The 14,141-nt window shown below is 41.7% G+C and overlaps 1 protein-coding gene across 4 annotated transcripts in view; it reads right to left on the reverse strand.

The window, feature by feature from the left end:
- The window catches only part of arhgef11 (Rho guanine nucleotide exchange factor (GEF) 11), a 113,592-nt gene extending 106,134 nt beyond the window's left edge, over nt 1-7,458 (reverse strand). For all 4 annotated transcript variants that reach the window (XM_060911857.1, XM_060911929.1, XM_060911772.1 and 1 more), the window contains exon 1: nt 5,923-7,458. In XM_060911857.1, coding sequence (XP_060767840.1) covers nt 5,923-5,957 — 35 coding nt within the window. In that variant the 5' untranslated portion in view covers nt 5,958-7,458. The remainder of the gene's footprint in view (nt 1-5,922) is intronic.
- Between the last annotated feature and the right edge of the window lie 6,683 nt (nt 7,459-14,141).

The raw sequence follows: 14,141 nt of genomic DNA on the forward strand, positions 1-14,141 counted from the left end.
CTGGTGTGTTTCCGAGGCTTAGGTTTTGATTCCCTGAAAACTGATGACGATAAAAAAGGAGAGCCAAAGTAATATAATTAACAATTATTCCATGAAATCGAGTCATACAGGAGCTGATAGCCGAAGAGGCGCATAGCACCGAGTTGCCTATAAGCCATGTACGACCAGTTTGAGTGGAATAACTGTTTTATTCTATCCACGTTCACTGAATTTTGAGAAACGGAGCATTTTTTTTTTTTTGCAAAATCGATAAATAAAAACTTTATACAAAACGTCTGACAATCATTTCCGTTTAGAATGTAAACAAACCGGCGAAATCACCGGAGCAATTTGTGAAAAATGTGATAATTCTTGAAGAAAAAAAAAAAATTCTTACCATCAATACTTTTATTCCATATTTTGCTGAGTTTTTTTTTTTTAAATTTATTGGGGTTGTTTTCAAGTCGAGTTTTTATTTTGTCCTCGGTTGGTTCAGCAACACGCGCTGCCATTTTGTTTTTCTCTTCTCACGGTATATGAGCTGATATCCTAGTAGTATATTAGCCAATCAGAACGCAAGATTGCTCATATCCAGTGAATGTGGATATAATAAACTATTATACGCACGGCATAGCCACAGCGCTGTCGAATTCTCAAGTCTGATTGGCAAAAAAAAGGTAAAAAATACGTTCTTCCCATCAAATACTTTTATTCCATATTTTGTTTTTTGTTTTTTTTTGTATTTTTGGGGGCTTTGTTTTAGAGTAGTTTTTATTTCGTCCTCGGTTGGTTCAGCAACACGCTCTGCCATTTTGTTTTTCTCTACTCACGGTATATGAGCTGATATCCTAGTAGTAGAGCAGCCAATCAGAGTGCTCGATTGCTCATATAAAGTGAATGTGGACAGAATAAACTATTATGCGCACAGCAGATCCACAGCGCTGTCGAATTCTCAAGTCTGACTGGTCCAAAAAAATAAATAATAAAATGTATGCATTTATTTCTGTAACAGCGGCTCTGGCAGTAATTCCAGCTACAAGGTTTCGATTAAAATGCACTGGTTATCGTTTCTATAGCAACAACTCATCCACAAAGAAACAAAAACAAACGATTAACAGTCGAAACGGTGAAGTTTTCTGTAAGGACCTGTTCGTTGATTTATTTAATTCACATTGACAGACTCCAGAGGTGAAGTCACAGGAAAACCTGCTTTAAAAGAAAAACAATTTTCTTTACAGTAAGGACAGAGAGTTTGAAACATTTTAGTTTCCTCGCTGTCTGACGAATGAGGATGGTGAGGGGATGACCGTTTATCGCTGCTATAATGCAAGCAATAAATGGTTTTGTGGACAATCCAGAATATTAAAAGTAACCGTAAATGGATAAGAACTACAACGCTGCACTGTTTAATAAATTAATAAATAAAAACTACACTTTTTTCTTTGGACAAACTGCTGCGGATAAAACGAACATCGCTCTGGGGGATGATAGTCAAAAGTTTTGGCACACTAGACTGAAGAGAGAGTAGAGTATGGTACGATACATATGTAGAAAGCATTTTTATTAAAATGTATGACAAGTCACTTTTTTTTTTCTCACAGCAGAAGCTTGGCTTATCCGGGAATTTTAAGAAAAGCCTCCTGGGTGTCTTTGACGCAAGATATTTCAGAGCTTTAATGCCTTAATTATGTCAAAACAGCAGTAACTTGCGGCCTTTTCTGAGCGGGCGTGTCCATACTTTTCTTTAATCAAGGTGCTGATTATGCGTTAATCATTTATATCTAATTACCTCAGCACACCGCCCAGCCCTACAGGGGAAAAAAAAAAACCCTCCTCCTCACCCCAGTGAACTCACGTTCCTGTGTATGAGATCAGCTGGCAAAGTGCAGCTTCTGGACACCAGACGTCTTAAGTGTGCCGTTTCGAATGACCTTTGACCTCAAGTCTGTGAGTTAACGGCGGTTGTGCTTTTACAGGACGCACAGGTACAGCAGGTGCGCGAGATGGACAAGATAAAAAGACAAAAGAGGAACAGACAGAGAGAGAGAGAGAGAGACACACAGATAAAGAAAGAGAGAGAGAGAGAGAGAGAGAGAGAGAGAGAGAGTGTGCGCGCGCTATTGTGGTTCTTAGCCATTTGTGATGAAAGGAAGTGAGACTTCCGACACAGATGTTATCATGACAGTCTGTACGTGTGCCTCGTGCTGTCACCTCACACACAAACACACTATTGTAACACACACACCGAGGGGGAAAACCAGGAAACGCGTGAGCGAACAGCAGCCGAGACGCAACATTGAGAAAGTGGAAAAACTAGTGTACAGTGAGTTTACTGTTCACCATACAGCAGCTCTCAGGGCTGACCAGCAGCAAGGGAACGCCACGTCTCGCCTCTCTTACAGCACACGTGTATGTGTGTGTTACAAGAGCAGCAGTAGTTGCTCACAGTAAGCTACGTTTTTAGCTCGAAGTATTGTATCAGCTTTCCCAGTCATCAAATTGTAATAAAATACAATACGGGACACCGTTATGAGAGAATAAATAAATCAATAAATCAAGAACGGAGTTAGTTACTTCTGTGACTTGGATCTTTTTCCTATCACTCCGTGTTATTCCTCTTACACAACACCAAATTGTCAACAATTTTGGTTTTCTACCAAAAATAGTGGACTTTTTATCCATTTAGAGTTACACCAAAAGTTCTGAAACATCCACAAAACCTGAGATTGCAACACGTGTAATGTGGCTCGTCGTGTTTTTGAATGGTTTTTTTTTTTTGGACCCAGATTTTTGTTTAACTTTGACGGAAAACCAGCCAGCGTCAGCATTTTGTAACAGTCAACAGGTTTATTATTAACTTCAAACCGAGAGAGAGAGAGAGAAAGAGAAAGGATGGAAGGGAAGTACAATTAAAGGAGAACTGAAGGCAATTTTTTTATCATCAAAATTCTATTTCTCATTTTATTAAATACAGGAATGCATTTCTGATCACTATTTTGTCGCTGCTATAGCAAGTTGAGTGTTTGAAATATGCTCTGTAATATATCAGTCCATATGTCAAAGCAACGGCCGTAAACGAGATTCGTTGAGACCTGTGCGAGACATCATAGGACGGAAGTAAAACGTACAGTGGAAATCAAAGCGACCGACATCTGCCAACGTTGTCAAAAACGCATGCGCCCTCTTTCGAATGCTGACGTATCAAGCCGGAAGTTTTGTTTGTTTTGATAGCAATCAGGAAAGTTTCAAAAAAGTAGGCAGTAATCGTCATTTAAACTCGTTTTTGTGCAATACTTCGTTTGGAAAACAGTTTTCAAAATGGCGGCACCGACACCTGGCTGACTCTTCACGTTTCAAAGTCTTGCACAAGTCTCGTGATGATTACACGGATAAACGACGCCTGCCGTGGACCAGACGAACTAAATTCAACATGGCTAAAAACCGAATCGGCTGATAAGTATAATATTTAATTGCAATTAGTTGCCAATACGAGTCACGATATAAGGTTATTAAAACCAAAAACGTAACTGAATAACACGTTAAGAAATAAAGAAAGTTTAAAAATTACTTCAGTTCTCCTTTAACAAGAGAGAGGAAAAATATTAAACCAGTGAGGAAATGACTTAATATGGCAAGGTTTTCTGTAAGAAGGTACTTGGGCTACAGTCATAGCACATTACAGCTCGTGATGCTTTGTTGATGAAAACGAGGCGTTTGGTGACGATCTTCGGGAAGTATTCCCAAACCCATCTGCAATTCTTCGCCGCTTAGTTTGCCGACAACCACAGCGTCGTACCGAGCATTGCACGGCCGTACCATGAGAAATCAGACTTGGTTAGAATTAGCCAAGAGCTTCATGAGAACAATGAGATCTTCCAAACAAAACAATTAGCATCAAAATCCACTGAAAACTCACTGAGTAGCAGCGATTTTTGTGAACTGTGGATGGACGGACAGCCGGTGAGCTAAACATCGCCATCATATTTTTCCTGATGTTTTTGGCCACTCGAAGTGGAGACACACCAAAAAACGACTTGCGAAACTCTGAGTTGTACATTAACCGTACATCGCACAACTGATGCTGACGCTACCAATTTTTCAATCGCCAAGTGTTCGCAAAACCATCATGAGCTGTAGCGTGATCATAACCTAATTCAACTTTAATACAATGTAAGGAGGCTGTGGTGTCAGTGCTTTGTAACAGTCAGAGCGAAAGCTGCAGGTTTTTTTGTTTTCATCTTATTAGCGTCAAAAGAAAGCGATGGAACGTTTAGCCACGATAATGTGTCTTTCGTTAATAGATTAAAGTGTCGAGGTACAGTGGTGCTTGAAAGTTTGTGAACCCTTTAGAATTTTCTATATTTCTGCATAAATATGACCTAAAACATCAGATTTTCACACAAGTCCTAACAGTACATAAAGAGAACCCAGTTAAACAAATGAGAAAAATATTATACTTGGTCATTTATTTATTGAGGAAAATTATCCAATATTACATATCTGTGAGTGGCAAAAGTATCTGAACCTCTAGGATTAGCAGTTAATTTGAAGATGAAATTAGAGTCAGGTGTTTGTCATCCCATTGATTGAAATCAGGTGTGAGTGGGCACCCTGTTTTATTTAAAAAACAAGGATCTATCAAAGTCTGATCATCACAACACATTTGTGAAAGTGTATCATGGCACGGACAAAGGAGATTTCTGAGGACCTCAGAAAAAGCATTGGACCACCAATCCACAGTCAGACAGATCGTGTACAAATGGAGGAAATTCAAGCCCATTGTTACCCTCCCCAGGAGTGGTCGACCAACAAAGATCACTCCAAGAGCAAGACGTGCAATAGTCGGCGAGGTCACAAAGGACCCCAGGGTAACTTCTAAGCAACTGAAGGCCTCTCTCACATTAACATTAGCCAATGTTCATGAGTCCACCATCAGGCGAACACTGAACAACAATGGTGTGAATGGCAGGGTTGCAAGAAGAAAGCCACTGCTCTCCAAAAAGAACATTGCTGCTCGTCTGCAGTTTGCTAAAGATCACATGGATGAGCCAGAAGGTTATTGGAAAAATGTTTTGTGGACGGATGAGACCAAAATAGAACTTTTTGGTTTAAATAAGAAGCATTATGTTTGGAGAAAGGAAAACACTGCATTCCAGCATAAGAACCTTATCCCATCTGTGAAACATGGTGGTGGTAGTATCATGGTTTGGGCCTGTTTTGCTGCATCTGGGCCAGGACAGCTTGCCATCATTGATGGAGCAATGAATTCTGAATTATACCAGCAAATTCTAAAGGAAAATATCAGGACATCTGTCCATGAATTGAATCTCAAGAGAAGGTGGGTCATGCAGCAGGACAATGACCCTAAGCACACAAGTCGTTCTACCAAAGAATGGTTAAAGAAGAATAAAGTTAATGTTTTGGAATGGCCAAGTCAAAGTCCTGACCTTAATCCAATCGAAATGTTGTGGAAGGACCTGAAGCGAGCAGTTCATGTGAGGAAACCCACAAACATCCCAGAGTTGAAGCTGTTCTGTATGGAGGAATGGGCTAAAATTCCTCCAAGCCGGTGTGCAGGACTGATCAACAGTTACCGGAAACGTTTAGTTGCCACTCACAGATGTGCAATATCGGATCATTTTCCTCAATAAATAAATGACCAAGTATAATATTAACTGGGTTCTCTTTATCTACTTTTAAGACTTGGGTGAAAATCTGATCATGTTTTAGGTCATATTTACGCAGAAAAAAAAAGGTTCACAAACTTTCAAGCACCACTGTATAAGACGTGATAATCAACTTCAGGAACGCTGAATCGTCATGTCACGCTACATCACTGATTATTTTCCTGTGACAGCACGTCATATCAAAAGCACACCACAACATTATTTCTTGCAAATCCAGGACGCTCGTCGTGCAACGACGGATCACACCGGATCATACCTGTCCAGAGTCGAGGTTGGAGGTCGGACACTCATGTCTGCGCAGCTCCTGAAGCTCAACCACTCGCGTGTTGTGAAGCCGTGCTCAGCGCGTGGTCATCTCCGTCTCAGCTTCTTCCTCGCACCGGATTCATTCGCAATCCAAACCGCGTCACGTTTCTTGCTTTACGTTCGAGTTTATTTCTATCTTCAGACCACGGCGATGTGCATCTTCTCATTTAGGAAGCTCGGTGATGGTCCAAAGTTGGGAAGTTGGAGATGTCCAGTCACTTTAAAACTTTCGATTTGGGGTAATGACTAAACGTACTGGGCAGATTTAACATTTCCTTCCTGCTTTGACTTTAGTCAGGTTGATTAGATGATCACAGGGCCATAAATACCAGCAGCATGAAGTTTCAGTCTTAATTTAGAGAGAGTTATCTTTAATTTAGAAACACTTTAGTGACTCACACAGCCTGTGGGTGCTATTAAATCACAGTTGAGACTTTTATTTTTGCTTTAAAGTAAAGTTTAACCTTTAGTGCATCTTTAAATCAGTAGCTAAAGATTGTGTTTCATAGTAAAAATAAAATATATATCCTTCTTCATGTCAATGAACTCTGCTCTTCTCTTCCCTTCCTCTGCAGCCTCGGCTGACTAATGACAACGTTGTAAACAAACACAAACAAAAACAAGGTGACTGAGGGAAAAATAAAGAGCAATTTTAACACAGTAATTTCTAAAGTGCACCCATTAAACAACCTGACACAAATTATTTACGTTTCTAGGAACAAAAACAAACAATGTAGTTACGTTTTTGGCTGCAAAACAAGCCAGCAATTTGCAAGTAGTGTTAGCTAGTTAGCTCCAAACAGGGTTGAATAATAACTGAAAGTAAATAAAAATAATAAATTGTCTTTTTTTTCCATGCAAAAATTGTCTTAGATGCAATAACAGTTAAGATTAATTTAAAAAAAAAAAAAAAATTGAATCCCGAAGCGAGATATCCTAGCAATCTGCGTCTAGAACTGCAGGCCGGACTGAATCCCCGATGTTGCGTGAAAGCGACGCCGGAACACAGCGCTCGTCTCTCGGCTACGTCTTGGATAAATCCCTGGCAGGCCCTGGATAATCTCTTCTAGCTAACTGATGTAGCCTCGAATCAATCAATACATAGATAGATACGAATGAGGACAGCTTTTAAGAAAACTTGCAACATCATTCCAAAATAAAAAAAAAAACAAAGACAATCCTCGAATTGTTTATCAAGTGATCCGATGGCTGGTAAAATTCCAGAAAATCCAGCAGCAGCAGCCATGAAGCTTGTTCATGAGATCAGCCTGAACCTGGTCCATTCCGCAGGATCACTTCCCATTGTGCTCCAAACATCCGGCTGGTGTGTTCTGGGACTCGATCTTCACCAGGATCAGGTCAGCATCTCCAAACTAGCCCGGGTGATTCATAGGAGACGTGGTTTTTGTTTTAAAGTGAAAGCTGCAGAGTTTAAATCTCCTGTCTGGGCTAGAACTCATCCCAGCACCATCGCTGTGAGATTGATGTTTGGACACAGGAGTGAAGACAAACAGACTCACAGCCGCCATCTTTCGGTGGGACACAGGAACTGCAAGGAGAACAATGCCTCCTGGTGTCTCCTCAGACCTGGAGCAAAGCTCAACATGGACATCTACAGCAGCTTGAGAACCTCCTGAGAACAAACCAATAGACTTGAGTCCTTTCTTCTTCTTTTTTGGCTGCTCCCGATTAGGGGTCACCACAGTGGATCTTTCGTCTCCATTGCTCCCTGTCTTCAGCATCCTTCTCTACCACACCTGCCACTTTCATGTCCTCTCTCACCACATCCATGTATCTCCTCTTTGGCCTTCCTCATTTTCGTGTGCCTGGCAGCTCCATCAACATTCTCCTTCCCACATGCTCTGTATCTCTTCTCAGGATGTGCCCATACCATCTCAGTCTCATCTCTCTCAGCTGAATTCCCAAGCTCTCCACACGTGCTGTCCCTCTGATGTGCTCGTTCCACTTGTGTCCTCTATAGTTGATATTTGTTTTACGTGCACACCCTCTTACTCTTTCAAGCTATTCACTTGAATCCTGGTGTCTTGTAAAGAGTACATCAACGGCCCCATGTGGACAGTTGAAAGTCACACCTGGAGGACGCTCTGGACACATAAGCCAGTATCTCACTGGGCTGCGACAAATTGCGAATGTCATTCATGAGAGAGTTACAAAAGTGTCTTGAAACATTCTCGGGGCTTCTCAATTTCCTCGCATGAGTTGCAAAGTGTTGCTCTTTCATCGCTGAAATTTTGAACATGTTCAAAAAATTTGTGCAACAAAATTTCTCTCAAAACTGGAACTGCAAGGAAAACAACGCCTCCTGGTGTTTCCTCAGACCTGGAGCAGAGCTCAACATGGACATCTACAGCAGCTTGAGAACCTCCTGAGAACCAACCCATACACTTGTGTCCTTTCTTCTTCTTCTTTTGGCTGCTCCCGATTAGGGGTCGCCACAGCGGATCTTTTGTCTCCATTGCTTCCTGTCTTCCGCATCCTTCTCTACCACACCTGTCACTTTCATGTCCTCTCTCACCACATCCATGATCTCCTCTTTGGCCTTCCTCGCTTTCGTTTGCCTGGAAGCTCCATCCTCAACATTCTCCTTCCCATATGCTCTGCATCTCTTCTCAGGATGTGTCCATACCATCTCAGTCTCATCTCTCTTAGCTTAATTCCCAAGCTCTCCACATGTGCTGTCCCTCTGATGTGCTTGTTCCTTAACCTGTCCAACCTTGTCACTCCCATCGTAAACCTTAACATCCTCAACTCCACCACCTCCAACTTTGCCTCCTGTCTCTTCGTTAAGGGTACGGTCTCCAATCCATACATCACAGCTGGTCTCACTGCTGTCTTATACATCTTACCTTTCACTTTTGCTGGGACTTTCCTATCACAAATGACTCCCGAAATCCTTCTCCAACTGCTCCACCGTGCCTCTCACCTCACTATCACAGCCCCCATTTTCCTGCACAGTTGACCCCAGGTGCGTGAATTCACTTGTGTCCTTTATAGTTGATATTTGTTTTAAGTGCACACCCTGTTACTCTTTCAAGCTATTCACTTGAATCCTGGTGTCTTGTAAAGAGTACATCAATGGCCCCATGTGGACAGTTGAAAGTCACACCTGGAGGACGCTCTGGACACATAAGCCAGTATCTCACTGGGCTGCGACAGCTTGTGACAAATTGCGAACTACATTCGCGAGAGAGTTTCAAAATTGTCTTGAAACATTCATGGGGCTTCTCAATTTCCTCGCATGAGTCGCAAAGTGTCACTCCTTCATCGCTGAAATTTTGAACATATTCAAAAAATTTGTGCGACAAAATTTCTCTCAAAACTGGAACTGCAAGGAGAACAATGTCTTCTGGTGTCTCCTCAGGCCTGGAGCAGAGCTCAACATGGACATCTACAGCAGATTGAGAACATCCCAGAGCAGTGGGCAGCCATGTTAACGGCGCCCAGGGAGCAGTTGGGAGTTAGGTGCCTCGCTCAAGGGCACCTCAGCCCAAACCTGTCCCATATTAACCTAACTGCATGTCTTTGAACTGTGGGGGAAACCAGAGCACCCGAAGGAAACCCATGCAGACATGGGGAGAACATGCAAACTCCACACAGAAAGGCCCCCGCCGGCCTCAAACCCAGAACCTTCTTGCTGTGAGGCGACCATGCTAACCACTTACACCACCATGCTGCCCGATTTGGATGCATTTTGCAAGAAGTTCATGCAAAGTGAAGTGGTCTCTCCTCTGCTCTGCACATTTTACTGAAGACTCGTACAGTATGAAACCTCTGATCTGTTGAGGAACGTTGGCTATAAGCCCATCTTGAAAGAGGGTGCAGTACCAACAATTAAAGAAAAAGAAAACAAGAAAAGAAAAGTACAGTGGTGCTTGAAAGTTTGTGAACCTTTTAGAATTTTCTATATTTCTGCATAAATATCACCTAAAACATCATCAGATTTTCACACAAGTCCTAAAAGTAGATAAAGAGAACCCAGTTAAACAAATGAGACAAAAATACTATACTTGGTCATTTATTTATTGAGGAAAATGATCCAATATTACATATTTGTGAGTGGCAAAAGTATGTGAACCTTTGCTTTCAGTATCTGGTGTGACCCCCTTGTGCAGCAATAATTGCAACTAAATGTTTCCGGTAACCGTTGATCAGTCCTGCACACCGGCTTGGAGGAATTTTAGCCCATTCCTCCATACAGAACAGCTTCAACTCTGGGATGTTGGTGGGATTCCTCACATGAACTGCTCGCTTCAGGTCCTTCCACAACATTTCCATTGGATTAAGGTCAGGACTTTGACGGCCATTCCAAAACATTAACTTTTTTCTTTGGTAGAGCGACTTGTGTGCTTAGGGTCATTGTCCTGCTGCATGACCTACCTTCTCTTGAGATTCAGTTCATGGTCAGATGTCCTGACGTTTTCCTTTAGAATTCGCTGGTATAATTCAGAATTCATTGTTCCATCAATGATGGCAAGCCGTCCTGGCCCAGATGCAGCAAAACAGGCCCAAACCATGATACTACCACCACCATGTTTCACAGATGGGATAAGGTTCTTATGCTGGAATGCAGTGTTTTTCCTTTCTCCAAACATAACGCTTCTCATTTAAACCAAAAAGTTCTATTTTGGTCTCATCCGTCTACAAAGCATTTTTCCAATAGCCTTCTGGCTTGTCCATGTGATCTTTAGCAAACTGCAGATGAGCAGCAATGTTCTTTTTGGAGAGCAGTGGCTTTCTCCTTGCCACCCTGCATTGCACACCATTGTTGTTCAGTGTTCTCCTGATGGTGGACCCATGAATATTAACATTAGCTAATGTGAGAGAGGCCTTCAGTTGCTTAGAAGTTACCCTGGGGTCCTTTGTGACCTCGCCAACTATTACACGCCTTGCTCTTGGAGTGATCTTTGTTGGTCGACCACTCCTGAGGAGGGTAACAATGGTCTTGAATTTCCTCCATTTGTACACAATCTGTCTGACTGTGGATTGGTGGAGTCCAAACTCTTTAGAGATGGTTTTGTAACCTTTTCCAGCCTGATGAACATCAACAAGGCTTTTTCTGAGGTCCTCAGAAATCTCCTTTGTTCGTGCCATGATACACTTCCACAAACATGTTGCGAAGATCAGACTTTGATAGATCCTTGTTCTTGAAATACAACAGGGTGCCCACTCACACCTGATCGTCATCCCATTGATTGAAAACACCTGACTCTAATTTCACCTTCAAATTAACTGCTAATCCTAGAGGTTCACATACTTTTGCCACTCACAGATATGTAATATTGGATCATTTTCCTCAATAAATAAATGACCACATATAATTTTTTGTCTCATTTGTTTAACTGGGTTTTCTTTATCCACTTTTAGGACTTATGTGAAAATCTGATGATGTTTTAGGTCATATTTATGCAGAAATATAGAAAATTCTAAAGGGTTCAAAACTTTCAAGCACCACTGTACCTCAACACTTGTTAATTTATTAACAAAAGACATGTTATCGTGGCTAAATGTTCCATCGCTTTCTCGCTTTCTTTTGATGCTTATAAGACGGAAACAAAAAAACGCAGCTTTAGCTCTGACTGTTACGAAGCGCTGACACCAGAGACTCCTTACATTGTATTAAAGTTGAATTAGGCTATGATCACACTACAGCTCGCAATGGGTTTGCGAGCACTTGGCGATGAAAAGTTGGTAGCATCGCCACCAATTGTGCGATGTACGACGAATGTACAATTCCTAGTTTCACAAGTCGTTTTTTGATGTGTCTCCAGCTCTTCAGTGGCCAAAAACATCAGGAAAAATTTGATGGTAATGTTTTTAGCTCACCAGCCATTCGTCCATCCATCCACAATTCACAAAAATCGCTACTCCTCAGTTTTCAATGGATTTTGATGCTAATTGTTTTAGTCTGATTTCTCATGGTACGGCCTTGCGAGCTACTATATCGCTGACTCTCTGGCTGTAGGCAAACTAAGCGGCGAAGAATCCCAGCTGGGTTTGGGAATACTTCTCAAAGATCGCCACCGATCACCACCAAACGCCTCGTTTTCATCAACAAAGCATCACAAGCTGTCATGTGATCATAGCCTAAGTATCTTCTTACAGAAAACATTGCCATATTAACAGTCATTTCCTCACCAGTTTAATATTTTTCCTCTCTCTTGTTAAAGGAGAACTGAAGTCATTTTTAAACTTGCTTTATTTCTTAATTAACGTGTTATTCAATTACGTTTTCGGTTTTAGTAACCTTATATCGTGACTCGTATTGGCAACTAATTGCAATTAAATATTATACTTTTAGCCATGTTAAATTTAGTTCGTTTGGTCCACAGCAGGCGTCGCTTATCTGCACGATCTTCACGAGACTTGTGTGAGACTTGGCAGATGTTGGTCACTTTGATTTCCGCTGTACGTTTTACTTCCGTCCTACGACGTCTCGCACAGGTCTCAACGCATCTCGTTTATGGCCTTTGCTTTGACATATGGACTGATATATTACAGAGCATATTTCAGACACTCATAACTTGCTATAGCAGTGACAAAATAGCAATCAAAAATGTATTCCTATATTTAATAAAATGAGAAATAGAATTTTAATCAAAAAAATTTGCCTTCAGTTCTCCTTTCATTGTACTTCCCTTCCATCCCTTCTCTCTCTCTCTCTCTCTCTCTCTCTCTCTCTCTCTCTCTTTCTCTTGGTTTCAAGCTAATAATAAACCTGCTGAATATTACAAAATGGTGATGCTGGTGGGTTTTCTGTCAAAGTTAAACAAACATCTGGGTAAAAAAAAACAAACCCAAAAACCATGATGAGCCGCATTACACATGTTCCAATGTAAAGGTTTGTGGATGTTTCAGAACCTTTGGTGTAACTCTAAATGGATAAAATGTACACTGTATTTTTGGTAGTAAACCAAAATTGTTGACAATTTGGTGTCACGTCAGAGGAATAACACAGAGTGTAAAGTATACTTTATAACATATTGGAAATATATATGTAAGACTTTGAGCGGGTGGGTGGCGCACAGAAGTACGGCAGGCCAGAACTGAGTTGTCAAAACTCTTTATTGTGTTACTTTTCAGTCTAACACACACACACACACACACACACACACACACACACACACACACACATTAGTCGTCTGGTTCGGGAGAGAGCTCCCTTCCTCCTCTCTCTCCCTCCTTATATAGGGCGTGGTCACTGGGGAAGACACACAAACAGGTTAATTGACCTCAGGTGTAGTGATTCTGCCACTTACCTTCCCTGACTCCGCCCTCCGGTCACAGACCGACACTTGACCACGCCCTCGCTGCCACAATATACTAATAGTTATTGGTTATATACTGTACATCTAGTCAGTCCACGTTTTAGTTTTGAAGTAAACTGCAATTAGCCTTCTAGGTATACTCTTAGTTTTCTCGCCCTAACCCTTACCTCATGCACACTACCAGTAGACAACTTAAGTGTTTTATACCTTAAGCTACAATGAAGTTTTAAAGGTAAGAATTCACAAAATAACAACAGATATATGAGTAGCACGCTGTGTGAGCACAATCGCTATCAGGCGCGTTAAAATGTAAATAACTTTTATAGAATTTCACCAAAACTCATTGAATTTTCAGCATTGTAAGAGAACTCCCTAAAGTACTATTCAGCAAAACCCCAGAATGATAGCACAAATCTAGAATTTTTAACAGAATTTTCATCTCATCTCATTATCTCTAGCCGCTTTATCCTTCTACAGGGTCGCAGGCAAGCTGGAGCCTATCCCAGCTGACTACGGGAGAAAGGCGGGGTACACCCTGGACAAGTCGCCAGGTCATCACAGGGCTGACACATAGACACGGACAACCATTCACACCTACGGTCAATTTAGAGTCACCCGTTAACCTAACCTGCATGTCTTTGGACTGTGGGGGAAACCGGAGCACCCGGAGGAAACCCACGCGGACACGGGGAGAACATGCAAACTCCACACAGAAAGGCCCTCGCCGGCCCCGGGGCTCGAACCCAGGACCTTCTTGCTGTGAGGCGACAGCGCTAACCACTACACCACCGTGCCGCCCCTTAACAGAATTTTAGTTCTTAAAATTTAACGTAATTATGGACGTCACGCGTAACATTTACACCCGTGAAAAATCACTTTGAAT

The sequence above is a fragment of the Neoarius graeffei genome, chromosome 1 (genome assembly GCF_027579695.1).
Source record: "Neoarius graeffei isolate fNeoGra1 chromosome 1, fNeoGra1.pri, whole genome shotgun sequence".
NCBI lineage: Eukaryota > Metazoa > Chordata > Actinopteri > Siluriformes > Ariidae > Neoarius > Neoarius graeffei.